Below are 14,838 nucleotides of genomic sequence, written 5' to 3'. Positions count from 1 at the left end.
ACTAGGTTCATCTCATACTTCTTTTAAAATTAAGAAAGGTGTAGTAAAAATTCTCTTATGCAAACCACTGGAAATTTAACCAACACGTGAAATGGTATATGGATATGGATAATACTTGAAAATTCCAATACAGATTTTTAAAGCTGAAGTTTTTGAAAGAGTCCAAGGGTTTAAAATTAAAGCAAGTTGGTTTGATACATGGTTTTTTTTTCTGCGCCTTTCAATTAATAAGACGTAGGCAAACACTACCATCTGTGCTATAAACTTCTGTGTGCCAATCAATCATTCTAGTCATATCCTAGTCCTAGAATTGAGATAAGGAAAATGTCATATCATCTTGCTGCCACACATTATAATTAAGCTCCTGCAAGTAATGATCAACTGATGTGGGGAGACTGTAGTGACAATCCCCTGGGTTACAAAGACCAGAATCCAATAACCCATAACAGAATTTCAGTTACAAACTTGACAACTTAAAATTAATACACAGAACAGTAATATGTTTAAACAAAGTTACTTTTTATTATATTTTGGCATTTGTACCTTGAAGGTACACATTGGACTTCATTCTACCAAAGTAATTCAATTACAAGTTGCACAATGTTATCTTTCTTTACATATTTTGACAGGAGCACCTTTCACAGAAAGGATTTTATGCTGCTTGTGCAATTATTACATTAAAGAATATGGAAGATAACAATTTTACCAAGCTGTTGAAAAAAAACGGCCTTTTTAATCTAATGCATAAAACCTATTTTAGAATAAATAACCAATGCAATGTTTCAGTATAGTTCCAGATGTTGCTGGACATTAAGATGGTGTTAAGCCCAGGTTCTATGAAGCCAATAAAAAGTATGAGCAAAAGATCAAGACTGGATACATAAAAGAAATTATATCTTTGCAAGATAAAGCAGTGCTTAGCCAAAAATGTCCATCTCTGTGTTTAGTTTCAAACAGCATTAAGAAATTTAAAGATGATGTACCCTGGGACCCTTGTACCACAGTATTTTTTGAGTGCCTATCTTGATGCAGCAATGTATTCCAAATTTAATTAGCTATGGAAGATCATTATTCCAGTCAAAGGTGGGCCTCCTTTATATCACATGAATCCTCATTCGAAACCAAACGTGTTGATTGTTATTTTCTTTTTCTGATTGGTTAATAGGGAATCAAAATGTTTAACAATTTAATAAGATGGTAGATTGATTTTCCAATAACAAATTAACAGAGAGATTCTTTGTTTCTGTTGGGCAGATTACTGGTATTTTACAGAAGTCCAACATTCACATGCATAAGGGCAATTAGAGCAAACAACGTAAACTAGTATATCATTATCAACTTTCAAACAATATGCCATTGCAACAGCCCTGATAATCCTGGAGACATGGATTCTAAAAGAATATTCTTAAAAGCTCCTAACATTGTTGAATGTAAAGAATGTTAGGGTGTCAGAAGTTTTGATCAACTGACATATTGCCAATTAATATTGAGTTTTGATAAACCATCAAAAGTGATGTTTGTTTTACCTCTGCACAAATGATCAGCTGCACAAGTGGTGTCAAACACAAAGTGAATTAACTTATAATCCACTTCCTCTGTGCATTTCTAACTCTCATAACTCTGCTAAATGGAATGATGCATATAAATTGTTCATGCCTTTAAAAAATGTACACATTAAATAATGTAATAACTAGTTTCTACTGAGGATTTGCTACAAGTGTTAGCTAATGTCAACTCCTTTCACATCCTTGTCATGAAACTGTTGTTTGATTCTGATACATTGTTGATAGGAAAATTAAGCATTTATGGGATTCTGTGAATACATGAACCACTGTCACAAACATGCATATGAAAGACTAACTGATAGATCTTGATCTTTGGAAACAGACTTTATTGATATACATATTTATGGAAATAAGGGCATCACCAACCATCCAGTTCTGCTCTTCTTTGCCCCATCATCGTGGAGCAGATGGAATTTCAATGCCATAAACCTGCTGGTCTTACGAGTAATAATATGGGACAAAATCTGTGCCACGTTGACTTTAATTACAAGCTTAACCTGTGGATAACCAGTCTCTTTTGTATCCCTCATATAACTAACATGGAATTCTGCTATTTCAAAAATCTGATGTAGGTATATGATTAAGCCTCCATTTAAAATGATATGGTCAATTAACAAAGGATTTTTTTACCAATATGGCTAAATTGCCAATACATTCTTCAGTAATAAGTATTGAGAATTCAACAAATTTTAAAATTCTTGATGCATTTTTAGACCGCAACTACAGCTTCAAACTAAACTGGAATACCCAAAAGAATGTGATATATTTACAAATAATGTTTACTGATAATTTCTGCCTTCTCCAGGGTAATTAGGGATAGGGTCAAAAAAACACTGGCCTAGCCGATGATGCCCCACATTTCATGAATGTAATGAAACAATGTTTGTTATTATTCAATCATTAGCTTAGTAATCTCATTAGAAGGAGGTTTTAAGGTTGCACAGTATTAAAAACATCTACATAGTCCGATTAAACCCCAAACTATGCCTACCTTGTTATTGAACCCAATACACTGTGATTAGTGCCTTCTGTGACTGGAAATAGTTGATTCATCTTTATTGAATCACAATTAAAAATGTACCTTGATCCTTTATGAAGTAACCGTCATTAATGTGCTTATGTGGGGAAGGGATAGAGTAATCCAATGTTTTCACAAGGCCAACCAACTTACTTATCCAAACAAAATATTTATTTACAAATATCAATCTACTGAAATTATCAGTTTATAATACTGCCTCCAGTACTGCTAACTGCCATAATACTGCTAAAAATTGCACTGCACTTGACAACTACTTGATTAATATAATTTTATGTAAAAATATCAGTTATATAAAAATACCATAGAAACATGTTTCATATCAAAAAATATTTAAGAAACTTCCAGTTGCAAAAATGCTGCTAAATGTTAAAATATTGCCATCAATAATGTATTGTAAAATACTATGTATTAGCTTGAAAATTTAGCCATTTAGCAACAAAGCTAGTTCATCTTAAAGCTAATTTGTATATCAGCCACAATGTAAATGACACGGTCTTAATGAAATTAAAAATGAAATTCCTTTAATGTGGTCTATTAATTTCCTTGTTATCTATTATACTCATACTATGAGTAAAGCTTGATGGATCCCAACAGCTGTTTAGTGATCTGCTATTACAACCTTTGTCCTGCAGCGGGGAACCTTTTCATGTATATGGGACATTATCATTCTTTGACTATGATTACTGAAAAAAATTTGCTTGACTTGTGCTGGTTTGTGTCATATTTACACTCGTACAACACTGGAATTTAGAATGAAAATCAATGCAAACTATAGTTATCAAACCAATCTGACAGCAAATTAAACAGAAATGTGAATTTAGAATCATACGCATTGAGTAACTGCATATAAATAAATAGCATGTCTTTGAATACAAATGTACTGGAATTCAAAAGTACTCAACTTGAATTTGTCCCTTGGTACACTGGAACTCAAAGGCCAATTGGGCTACCCACTCATTCGTACTTTCATTGACCCACCAGCAAACTATAACTGACTCTATTTCTCAACTCACACATTTGCAGTCATCTCCTGGTACATAGCGGCAGATTTCACCCATCTTCAAAAATCAGTGGAATTTACCAGCTAACTGCAAAAATATTCAAATTGACCAACAATCCCACACCTCACATAAAACAAATTTAGATTCCATCCCCAATATGATTGTGTGTCTATATAGAAGACAAATCATTTCCCACAATAAAGTAATTTTCTTTTTTGTGTCTATTATGGGTGGAGACGAAAGTTTGCAGCTAGAGAAAAGATTCTGATTGTCACTGCACTCATATACATCTGACAACAAGTAAAATAAAGGCACCTAAAAAGGTACAAGAATAAAACAGAATAGCACAACACTGCAAGGTTCACAGTACCAAGGTCAAGTCTACACCTTTAACTGAAATATTTTCAAGAAGTTGCTCAACAACATAGTAATGGTGCCACTAACACATGTGTTAAAAACCCTAAGGATTTACTATGTAACATTTGCTTGATAAAAAAGACAAGTTTTTTTTAGAAAGTTCTTTGTTTGTGTAATACTGAATTGTAATACTCCAAACACCGTGGATCTAACTTTCCACAGAAGAGTCAATGTGCAAAGAATTCTGACTGTCTTGCTGTAACTGAACTTTCGTTGACTCTCAAAAATATACATCTTCTTATCATTGTTTTAGACTCCTGTTAACATGTTTCTTTGGCTTCTTGGCATCCATTGCTTTCTAAGTTGTTTATGTTCAGAAATATGGAAGAACTGCAGAATATAAACTAACTGTTCGTTGGATGATTGAAACAAAAAGTCTTTCAACTCAACAGAGAAGTGTAGGCAGTCGATTTGGAAGGTCATTGGAATGCAGTAGGCAGCCAGACTTACAGTACACATCACTAATGCATAGTAAAAATTCAACATTCAAACCACAAATTCAGGAACAGAGTCATCAGCTGTAAGGTCCAAAGATGAATATTTACTTGTTCGTTTGACAATAAAGGTTTCCTTTGTTGCATTGTATTGCTCTGCCAAGCACCGGTTACAGCAATTACTTTCCTCATTCAGATCATGAGCACAGCCAAACGTGTAGCTCTGAGCAACGTCTTGACAAAGGTTGGCTACCTCCATAAAGTCCTTCTGATAAAGACGAATATCATCCAAGCTTTGGCTATGCCGGTCTGTGGAGGTCTTTGGTTTTCTGCACACAGGCTGTATGTAACAATACCAATATATTAGGCAACCATTTCACTCAAATAACTTCAAAACTTTAACTGATCAGAAGTCACTGCTAACCGAATCTCTGCAAAATCATTTGCAAATAAATTTTAAAAGGCAAGTCTTCACGTAGCCTATATTAGATGCTGTCAAATTCAACTGAATGGCTGAACTTTTAATTCCAGAAATAAAAATAGGTAAATCTGATCTTTGGAAACACTGTTTCAGCTAGACCCAAAGGTGTACAAGTACTAAAGGTTTTTGAAAACAAACAAACATGATTTATCCAGTTAAGTTGATCTAAAGGATAATGAGCCAAATGGATAAACAAAATCACCAGCTTGGATGTTAACTGATATTTTTGGGTATCGACTGTCCCGTGCCAGTACTTCAACTGTAATGCATGCTTCAGTTTTAAGTTCACCATTAAATATTGTGATTTTGTCTGGATCTACTGAGTGGATGCATTTGGGAGAGACTTGAGGGTCCAACATGCTGAGTGCTGTTCCTTGGGAATATATATTTTTGTAGATTTGCCTATTAGCAGATAGCTGTGCACCACCAAGCACTATATTCACTTGTCACTATATTCACAGCATTGCAAAAGCTATATGGTTAGGCATGATTTAAGGTTGCCTCAAGTTTTACTCTACATTTGGTGCTGAATGGAACTTGTGACCTTTCCAGTCACTTTGGCACTGAGATCCAAATTACACAGTCTGACTCATATTTGAGATACCTACCTATGTCAAGCAGGTGCATACTGGATTTAATTGAATCTGAAATGAAGATGGCAGAGTGATTTCAGAGGACCAGGCGAATATATTGATTGTTGCTATTGTAAACATCCCACTCACCCCATTTTCACCAGGTGGGTTGAGTTACAATGAAAGCCAGCATTTCTGTTGACCTACTCTGCTATTGTTGTACACTAACAAGCATGGATTATTGCAGAAAGAACAGGTTGGGGTTCATGTCAGTGGTAGTTCTACATCATCATGCAGGTCTGTATAAGTCACAGAAGCTCATTTTGCAAAAAGGTTACTGGTCCAAGTGAATGAATCACAGATACGAGCAGTGAATTTTTTAATGGCCATTGTGGCACAACAGTTAGGTACACAACCATCCTATGTGAAATATTCCTCTTCTATGGCAGAATTTAGTCATAGGGAATATCTGCACACAGCAGGAAAGGTTTGAAACACTGATGGGTTAAAGAAATCTAAAAATGCACATTATAGAAACATGCAACATCTAACAAAATTATTCAATACAGAAATAAGTCAAAAGCTTTCCATTTCTAACTTGGATAGAAAAGAAAATGTTAGATGCCCAAAGTGTCCAACTCCTGTGACATATGCTATTGGCTCTTGGAATGTGATGGTGGCATAAAACGGTAGCAGGAACTACAGGAAGTACTTAAGTATGGTATTGACGTACTAACTAGTGGACAGTTGCTTTGGATTCCGATGGAAGTAAAAATGTAAATATTTGTTTTGAATTCCCTTTAAAAGGTTCCAGAAAGATAAGAGACAGGTTCACCCCATTGTATTGCAGAAATCTGGGGAATTAATTTAAATTAGTATGTATTGCTGATCTTTTAAAACTATTATAACATCAAAAGGGAACACCACGGCCAGCTTGCTCATAATAGTTTCTGCCTACTTTGCAGAGCTCTGTGCAGGTATTTCATTTTTAAAACTAATCCAGCTTCAAATGTGGTCACTCCATTGTTGAGATCATTGTACTATGGACAGCATTGTTATATTTTCATCTGTACCGGTTTGTTCAACTGATTTGTTGACCAGACAAAAAAATAAAGTGTTCTTTTGAAAGCAATGGAAATTCCTGCCTTCTTCATTGTGCCATTTTCAAAAAGTGAATAGTAAACGTGCACACGAGTGATATTTTATCTCCTTGTCAGAAATACGCTTCTGCCTTCGGGTGAATTACAACAGGAAACCTTTGTTCTGGGTAAAGGAGTCCACATCTGACAAGATTCGCCCAAAGGAGGAAACTGCTTCCCCTCACCAGGCCTGAATCAATACAGTGTCACCTCGTTGGGGTGCCTGTTGCAATGGAAGAAAAATCATCTTCAAGAATCTACTTCAGTGGAAAAACAGAGTGAAATTATGGGATCTGCAAAAACAGCACTCTGAGGAAGTGTATGCTGGGGTTAAGTTCCACAGAGTTCTTGGTGCAGGGCACTAAAGGCCTAACAGATAACATCAGCAAGGGCTTCAGCATTCTTGCAGTGCACAGAATCTGTGAACCCTATCATTGCCACAATAACACTGAAGGTGTGCTCCAGAACTTCCTCAGCAAGATCATGCTCACTGAAGCTCACTTCAGTTCAATAAGGAAATACTTTGTTCCTGACCTCACTACAATCTTGATCCAAATATAAATTAAAGGAGCTGAACTTGGATAGGGAGTGATTCCTCTTGACATCAAGGAACCATTTAACTGAAGTGCAGCGAAAAGGAGTCTGAACGTAACGGAGTCCGTGGGAATCATGGATGAAGCAATTCTTTGCTGGCAGGAATTACAGCTAGCAGAAAGGAAGATGGTTGTGGCTGTTAGATGTCAGTTGTCTCAGCCTCAGGACATCTCTGCAGGTGTTCCACAGGCTAGGATTCTAGGCCCAACCATCTTGAATTGCTAAATCATAAAGGTCAGAAGTAGGGATCTTTGCTAATGGCTGCGCAATATTCAGGACCATTCACGACTCTTCAGATACTCAGTATCCATAAGCAACAAGACCTCAACAATATCCACATTTGAGTTGATAAATGCCAAGTAACATTTGTGCCACAAAGAGAATACGTAACTATTTTCCCTTGATATTCAACACCATTAGAATTGCTGATTGTCCCCATCAGCAATGTCCTGAGGCTTACCATTGATCAGAAACAGAGCTAGATCGGCCATATTAACATTACAGCAAAAAAAAACAGATAAAGCATTTGAAATTCTATGAGTAACTCAACTGCAGATTCTCCACAGCATGTCTGCCATCTACAAGACCCAAGGCAGGATGTATTGGAATACTTTCTGCTTGCTTGGATGGTCACAGCTTCACCTACATTCAAGAAGATCAAAACCATCTTGAACAAAGCAGCCCACATGACCGGCACTCCACTTACTCTCTTCAATGTCCAAAAGTCCTTCTTCGAGCCACATAACATTATGACTTGGAAACTTTTTTTTAAAAACCATTCTTTCACTGTTCCAGAGTCAAAACTCCAGAAATTCACTTTCTAACACTTATACCAAGGCAGTGGTTCAAGAAGGCAGCTCACCACAGCTTGTCAGGAGCAGCTAGGCAGGAGGAATAAGTGATGGTCTAATAAGCAAGGACCACATCCTGTGAATGAATCTAAAAAGAAGAAGGAGGCAGTGTAGAAGCCACTTTCCCTCCTTAGGCTGTAAATTTACAGGTGCCCACTCATAAACAGAGATATTAACTCTTGAACCTTATTTAAATGCTGGATGTAACTCATACCTGGAGAAAAAGGCAATAAGATTAATGCCAGCAGGCAAACCATTTTGGCAATGCCTCCTGCCATCTTAGCCCTCCCTCACTTGCTCCATTTCCATGGGGCTACCATGGGGTAGAGAAGCAGATAGTTCAACATGTGTGGAACAGAAAATAATCACATAGTATGTTGGTTAGTTTGTCTGTCCTGTTCTAACAAAACCAGTTGTACAGCAGTATTTTTAAAATTAAAGTAAATAGGTACTTGCTTAATTAAATCTAATCAAGGGCATTCAGAACACGCAGCATCATTTTATTCTTGGGTGAACTCACCTGTGGTAATGAATCCACACTTTGGCCGTAAAGTCTCACTACTGTTTCAGAAGAACTGGAAGTGGAAGAACTCAGCTCCCGTACGATCAACCCTGCAGCAAATAAGAGAGATGCTATAATGGTTGCAGAACCCTTTACAAACTTAGGTTGAGGTGGTGTCCAGGAAGTCACTGCTTCATTATCTATTGAATAAAGTGAGCTTAGCGTTAAAAACTGTTGAGAATTAGCAGCACTTGCCAATATTAGCCCATTTTAGAAATAAAATCTGGCAATCTGTAGTGAAGAAGAAATAGCATGAGTTCCAATTCTCTACAAATTGGACTAATTTGTGCCATTCTACTTCTAGCCTCAATAAAGTGAAAAAAACTGCAACCCAGTAGTGAGCCTCTGCATTGTGTGTCCTGAACTTGCTGGATTTCTCCTGTTTCCAGTTGGAGCGAGTAATTCATGTTGTAAGGACACTGTTAATGTAATTTATGATCCTGACATGAAACACAACCTTGGAGAGCTAGCAAGGAAACAAATGAAGCCAAGGAGTCCCAGTCCAGCAGTGTGTGAATCATCCCAAGACCTTCTTAAAACTCAATTCCAATCTGTGTACGTGGAATTTTCTTGGGCATGAGTGTCAGAAGTTGATCATTTTCAGGTGAAGCTTGGTTATGACATTCAATTGCAAATTGGACAGATTCCCTACAAAAAATTATTTTGAAATACAGTATGAGTAATAATGTTTGACCATCTCACATAATTGCCTGGTCTTTCAACTCAATTTCTCGAGAATCGATGCAACAATTCCCAACACGCATTACAACTGATCAGTTTCTGCTTGTCCTTTTAACTTTTCTTCATGCATTCTCTTTACAACTTCTTTTTCTTCTACTCTTAATCCACTGAATTCTTTCTATACTCATTCACTGTATTTTATTCTGCCACTCGCTCTGGGTTATTTCTCTATCCTTTGTTCATGGCATGATTTTTGGGCACAATATTCCTGATGTCTAGATATAACATTGGCACCATGGCAACATTATGGATCTGAATTACATAAATTTGCATCATGACTACAGTGTGACCTGAAGAGCAAGGAAATAAGCTCCGCTGATTGCTGAAAGGGGCATTATTCAGCAATTTTGGGATCACTTTACTACTCTGTGATGCAAAAAAAAGTAAACTTAGGATCTACAGTGCTGTTATTGGCTGTGCTATTGAAACCCCAAACTCAGGAACTAGCCATTGGGTGTTATATGCCACTATGCTGCACTTTGACTGATAGTGCACACGTGCAGATTTGCTGCGCATGTGCCAGATGCTTGCAGATTGAGGGATCAGACAGCCTCTGACTTCAACTTGGTGCACAATCTGCCATTTTGGACTGCTCAAGTCCATGTACTAATCCCATATCATCTGTCCCAGCTTCACAATGGAGTCCACAGTACCCTTATGCCATTATTTGAAGCATCCAAATTCCAGGGGAGGACTTTGGTGGGCTGGATGTTCCCATATTTGGGCTAAGTCTCATTTTCATGGAATTTCATAGAGATTTTTCTCTGCGGGAGCCACTGCGTTTGCTCACATGATAGGCGCAAACAGGCCTCATTAACAAGGTGCTGCACTGCTGTGGTGCCCGTCTCGTTAGCACAATCCTCCCACTCACCGCAGCCCAAGGTACATGTCACAGCCAGAATGTATGGCAAACCTAGCACCGGTGCCACATTTAAATTGTCATTGTTAAATCTGGTCATGTGTTCATCCACAGCAGTCCAGCACAGTTGTAGACCTTTGCTGAGGCATGGCAGACAAGACAAATTGGTGCTTTGTTTTGTGGGCAGGGACGTGGACGTCCCATGGACAGTGTGGCACAGAGGAGGGGCATAATCTTTCCAAAGGACCAGTAAAGGTGACCATGATACCAAGCCCTACCAACCTGACTTGAGGTTGCTACTCAGGCAGTGCAGCATCCACAGTCTGGATGAGCACTCAACAATGCAGGAAGGCGGCCAATGGGAATGTGCCACCAATTTCTCTCTGCTACCTCACACTCACCCTACCTTAGCTCCTGCATCTACCTCCCACCGAGGCTCATACTCTCCCTCTTTCAGTATTGAATACAATATCTTCCCCCACTCATTCTCAGCCACACCAGCTCCCACATTCCACAGCAATTTCCCAACACTTTCAACCACATATACTAAGCTCAAGTTCAACCCTTGTGCATGCTCTTAGTGCATGCCATTCAGTTTCCTTTCCTGCACTTCTACAGAGCTATCTTAATTACTGCAGCATGGTTGATGGATGCTGCTGGCCTTCACTCAGGGGGAAAGGCAGCTCAATCTTTATGACCTCTTCGAGCATCTCTGGGTGCTATGGGCTCAGGCTCAGATGCATTGTCTTGGTGTGGGTCTGGCAGTGTCCTGGGATTCCAGAGAGGCAACAGCAAGGGCAGAAGTAGAGCAGTAATGGGGCAAGTATGAAGGTTGTCAGCCTGAGAGAGAGGATATAAAGGTTTCTGAATCACTGACACTGCCCCAAGGTAGCAACCTGGTTATCACCTAAAAGGGACAAGTCTCTCTGGGAACCTTGCACAGCAATAAATATTGATTTTGAGGCTGGTACAATTGCAACATTTAAGAGGCATTTGGATGGGTATATGAATAGGAAGGGTTTGGAGGGATTTGGGCCGGGTGCTGGCAGGTGGGATTAGATTGGGTTGGGATATCTGGTCAGCATGAACGGATTGGACCGAATGGTCTGTTTCCATGATGTACATCTCTATGACTCTATGAGCTCAGTCTGAGCCTCCACTCACTTCCCATAGAGACACTGCAATGGAAGCCAAGTCAGCAGCCATCAGGTACTACACCATGGCTTTGCCCACTAGTGTTTCCACGGGGTTGACCACAACTTCCATATTGGAAATGATGGGCTCTGATAGCCATACAATGTCCATGCTTTTTATTGATGAAATGAGATTGTGTAAAAGACATGTCAACGCAGCAAGCATCAGTGATGGCCATATCCGTAATACCCCAGTGGAGTCCCCACCAGAATACTCTCCAGAACCTGTCTGCAACCTTTCCTCCAGTGAGTGGGCACACAGACATCCTTCCCACCTGCCCTGTCCATAGTCCACTCACATAGTGTTTCACAACATGCCGATCCCAACTCTATACATCCTTATAAAATTCACACTATGACACTATTTGAGTAGGTACTTATCATGTGACAGTCCTTGTTCTGGTGCAGCTCTTGCTTTTCATGATGAGTCTATGCTGAGGATTTGAGATTGGACTCATGGCAGGAGCACACCTTTATCCTGAACGTACTCAGGATGAATTGGCCTCAGTAACAGTTAGCTCCATGACACAGGACTATATCGTCCAGAGGACAGTTGTTGAAGACACTAAGCAAAAAAACCCCAAAAAGAGCTGCAGATGCAGGAAATCAGAAACAAAAACACAACTTGCTGGAAAATTTCAGCGGGTCAGTTCTGAAGAAGGGTCACTGGACCAGAAACATTAAAACTGCTTTCTGTCCGCACATGCTGAGGTTTTCCAGCGTTTTCTGATTTTGTTTCAGATAAAGACACACCCATCCCATGTGGATTCCCAACTGCTACCTGGGGTTATGGGCTGTCCTGGCCTGCAAAAGAGAGTGACCTTTGTCAGTGTGTGTTACAATGTCAAAAAGTGTGGTGCTGGAAAAGCACAGCTGGTCAGGCAGCATCCGAGGAGCAGGAGAGTTGACGTTTCGAGCTAAGCTCTTCATCAGGAATGTGTTGCAATGTGTTTGGCTCACGTACAGCTGAATACAGGAGATACATGGAAACTGCAAGATGTGCGAGTCAGAGTGGCATAGGCATATAGGATGAGGTGAAAGATCTGAATGTTAGGCAGAAGTCCTGAACGTTTTTGAATGAGTGATACAGATATGACGCATTCAGCATGGAGATGATGGGTAGGAGATGTGTGTAAAGATCTGAAGCTATTGCCTTTTACTGCCCATGCCAGGTCATTGAACGTGTTGTGGTACTCCAGCCAGAAGATGGAGATGACGTCCGTAGCCACCCGCACCCAGTTGCTTCTCAGGGTTGGTCTCGAGGACTTTCTGACCCCACAGTGAACACGTGACATCCTTCTTTTATCCAAAGCACTCATCTCCCACATCACATCGAAGAGTCTCCGCCCTTGCCTGTCACTCCATTTAAATTTCTGTACTTATCCTGTTGAGTTATAAGGAGAGGCTGAATAGGCTGGGACATTTTTCACTGGAACATAGGAGGAGTGACCATACAGGGACCTATGAAATCATAAGAGGCATAGATAAGGCAGATAGCCAACAGCTTTTTCCCCCACTGTAAGGGAGTCTAAAACTAGACGGCACAAGTTTAAGGTGGAGGGCTTATGCTCGAAACGTCAACTCTCCTGCTCCTCGGATGCTGCCTGACTTGCTGTGCTTTTCCAGCCCCACACTATTCGACTCTGATCTCCAGCATTTGCAGTCCTCACTTTCTCCTCCTTTAAGATGAGGGGACAGATACAAAAGAGGTAATGTTTTCAATAGAGTGACTGGATTGGATTGTGGAAGCAAGTACAGTTTTGTCATTAAAAAAAACATTTCAACAGGTACATGGTTGGAATAGGTATGGAGGAATACGGATGAAATGAAACTAGATTAATTGTGAAAACTGTGTGGCATTGACAAGTTGCGTTGAAGGGCCCGTTTCCATGCTGTAAACTTCTATGAATTTAAATCTTCCAGACATTGCTGCAGTATCTCCTATTGAAGGAGCAGAGCTGTGCTTTCAGGTATCCAAGCATTATGTTAGCTGTGCACACTATTTAACCCCTGTAGCCAGTCAGCAGTCCATTCTGCATTGAGCTGCACTCTACAGTCATCTGGATGCTCAGGCTTCTAAAAGCTTATGTGCTGCCTGCTTCAACAAGGGTGGAAGCACATCACATTTCCCATGTCTGAACACAGATATTATCGAATCTGTCTCTTCTCCTCCTCCTCACCAAACTTTTCTTCTGCACTAATTTAACTTGCAGGAAACAAAGTAAATATTCGTACATTTTTGACATCCAAGATCACCATAAAATCTTTGTAAACACTTCTGTTTCTATCTAATCTGATCACTTTGTAATTTCCCAAGTCACTTCTGTAATTAAGAAGTGCAACAAGTCCAGTCGGCCATATCCAGCAGTGATGTTAGAAACAGCAGTGAGTCAAATGAGCAAATGGTCTTGTTTTTTTGATGCCATTTGTTATGAGTAATATTGCTCGCTAACAAACCAGGAGAACAGTTTGTCTTTAAATAGTGCCAGGAAATTTACTTCCCAAGTGAGACATAGAAGGTAACACTTTAGACCAAAGATGGTATTGGCTCGGATTAATCTTAGGTCAACAGCACAGTGTCATCAACAAGGTAAAAACAATGACTGCAGATGCTGGAAACCAGATTCTGGATCAATAGTGCTGGAAGAGCACAGCAGTTCAGGCAGCATCCGAGGAGCTTCAGCAAAATCGACGTTTAAGTCCTCAGCAAAGGATTCACATTCATCCCCCTCCGTCCACGCATCAATGAATTTAATACACGCCGTGACATCGAATACTTCTTCCGTCGCCTCCGTCTCCGAGCTTACTTTCACAATCAGGACTCCCGCCCACCTTCCGAGGACCCCTTCGCCCACCTCCAACACACTGCATCCACCTGGACACCCCGCGCTGGCCTATTACCTGCCCTCAACCTCTTCATTTCCAACTGCCGCCGGGACATTAACCGCCTCAACCTGTCTACCCCCCTCCCCCACTCCAACCTCTCACCCTCACAACGCGCAGCCCTCCAATTCCTCTGCTCCAATCCCAACCTCACCAACAAGCCAGTGGATAAAGGGGGTGCAGTGGTAGTCTGGCGCACTGACCTCTACACCGCTGAAGCCAAACGCCAACTCGAGGAAACCTCTTCCTACTGCCCACTCGACCATGACCCCACCCCCCATCACCAAACCATCATCTCCCAGACCATATACAACCTTATCACCTCAGGAGATCTCCCACCCACAGCTTCCAACCTCATAGTCCGGGAACCCCGCACTGCCCGGTTCTACCTCCTTCCCAAGATCCACAAGCCTGACCACCCTGGCCGACCCATTGTCTCAGCATGCTCCTGCCCCACTGAACTCAAATCTACCTACCTCGACACTGTCCTATCCCCCCCTAGTCCAG

General features: G+C 40.3%; 1 protein-coding gene across 2 annotated transcripts in view; it reads right to left on the bottom strand.

The window, feature by feature from the left end:
• Nucleotides 1–1,870: 1,870 nt before the first annotated feature.
• Nucleotides 1,871–14,838, bottom strand: part of frmd6 (FERM domain containing 6) — a 125,015-nt gene continuing 112,047 nt past the window's right edge. Inside the window, exons 13-14 of one of the 2 annotated variants that reach the window (XM_043697633.1) lie at nt 8,614–8,705; nt 1,871–4,796 (exon numbers count right to left, since the gene is read on the bottom strand). In XM_043697633.1, the coding sequence (XP_043553568.1) occupies nt 4,509–4,796; nt 8,614–8,705 (380 nt within the window). In that variant the 3' untranslated portion in view covers nt 1,871–4,508. Of the gene's footprint in view, nt 4,797–5,545; nt 5,582–8,613; nt 8,706–14,838 lie in introns of those variants that run through there. The other variant, XM_043697634.1, reaches the window with a different exon arrangement.

This window comes from Chiloscyllium plagiosum, chromosome 10, assembly GCF_004010195.1.
Source record: "Chiloscyllium plagiosum isolate BGI_BamShark_2017 chromosome 10, ASM401019v2, whole genome shotgun sequence".
NCBI lineage: Eukaryota > Metazoa > Chordata > Chondrichthyes > Orectolobiformes > Hemiscylliidae > Chiloscyllium > Chiloscyllium plagiosum.
Note: the sequence above shows the minus strand (reverse complement) of the source record. Positions and strands in the feature narration are given on the sequence as shown.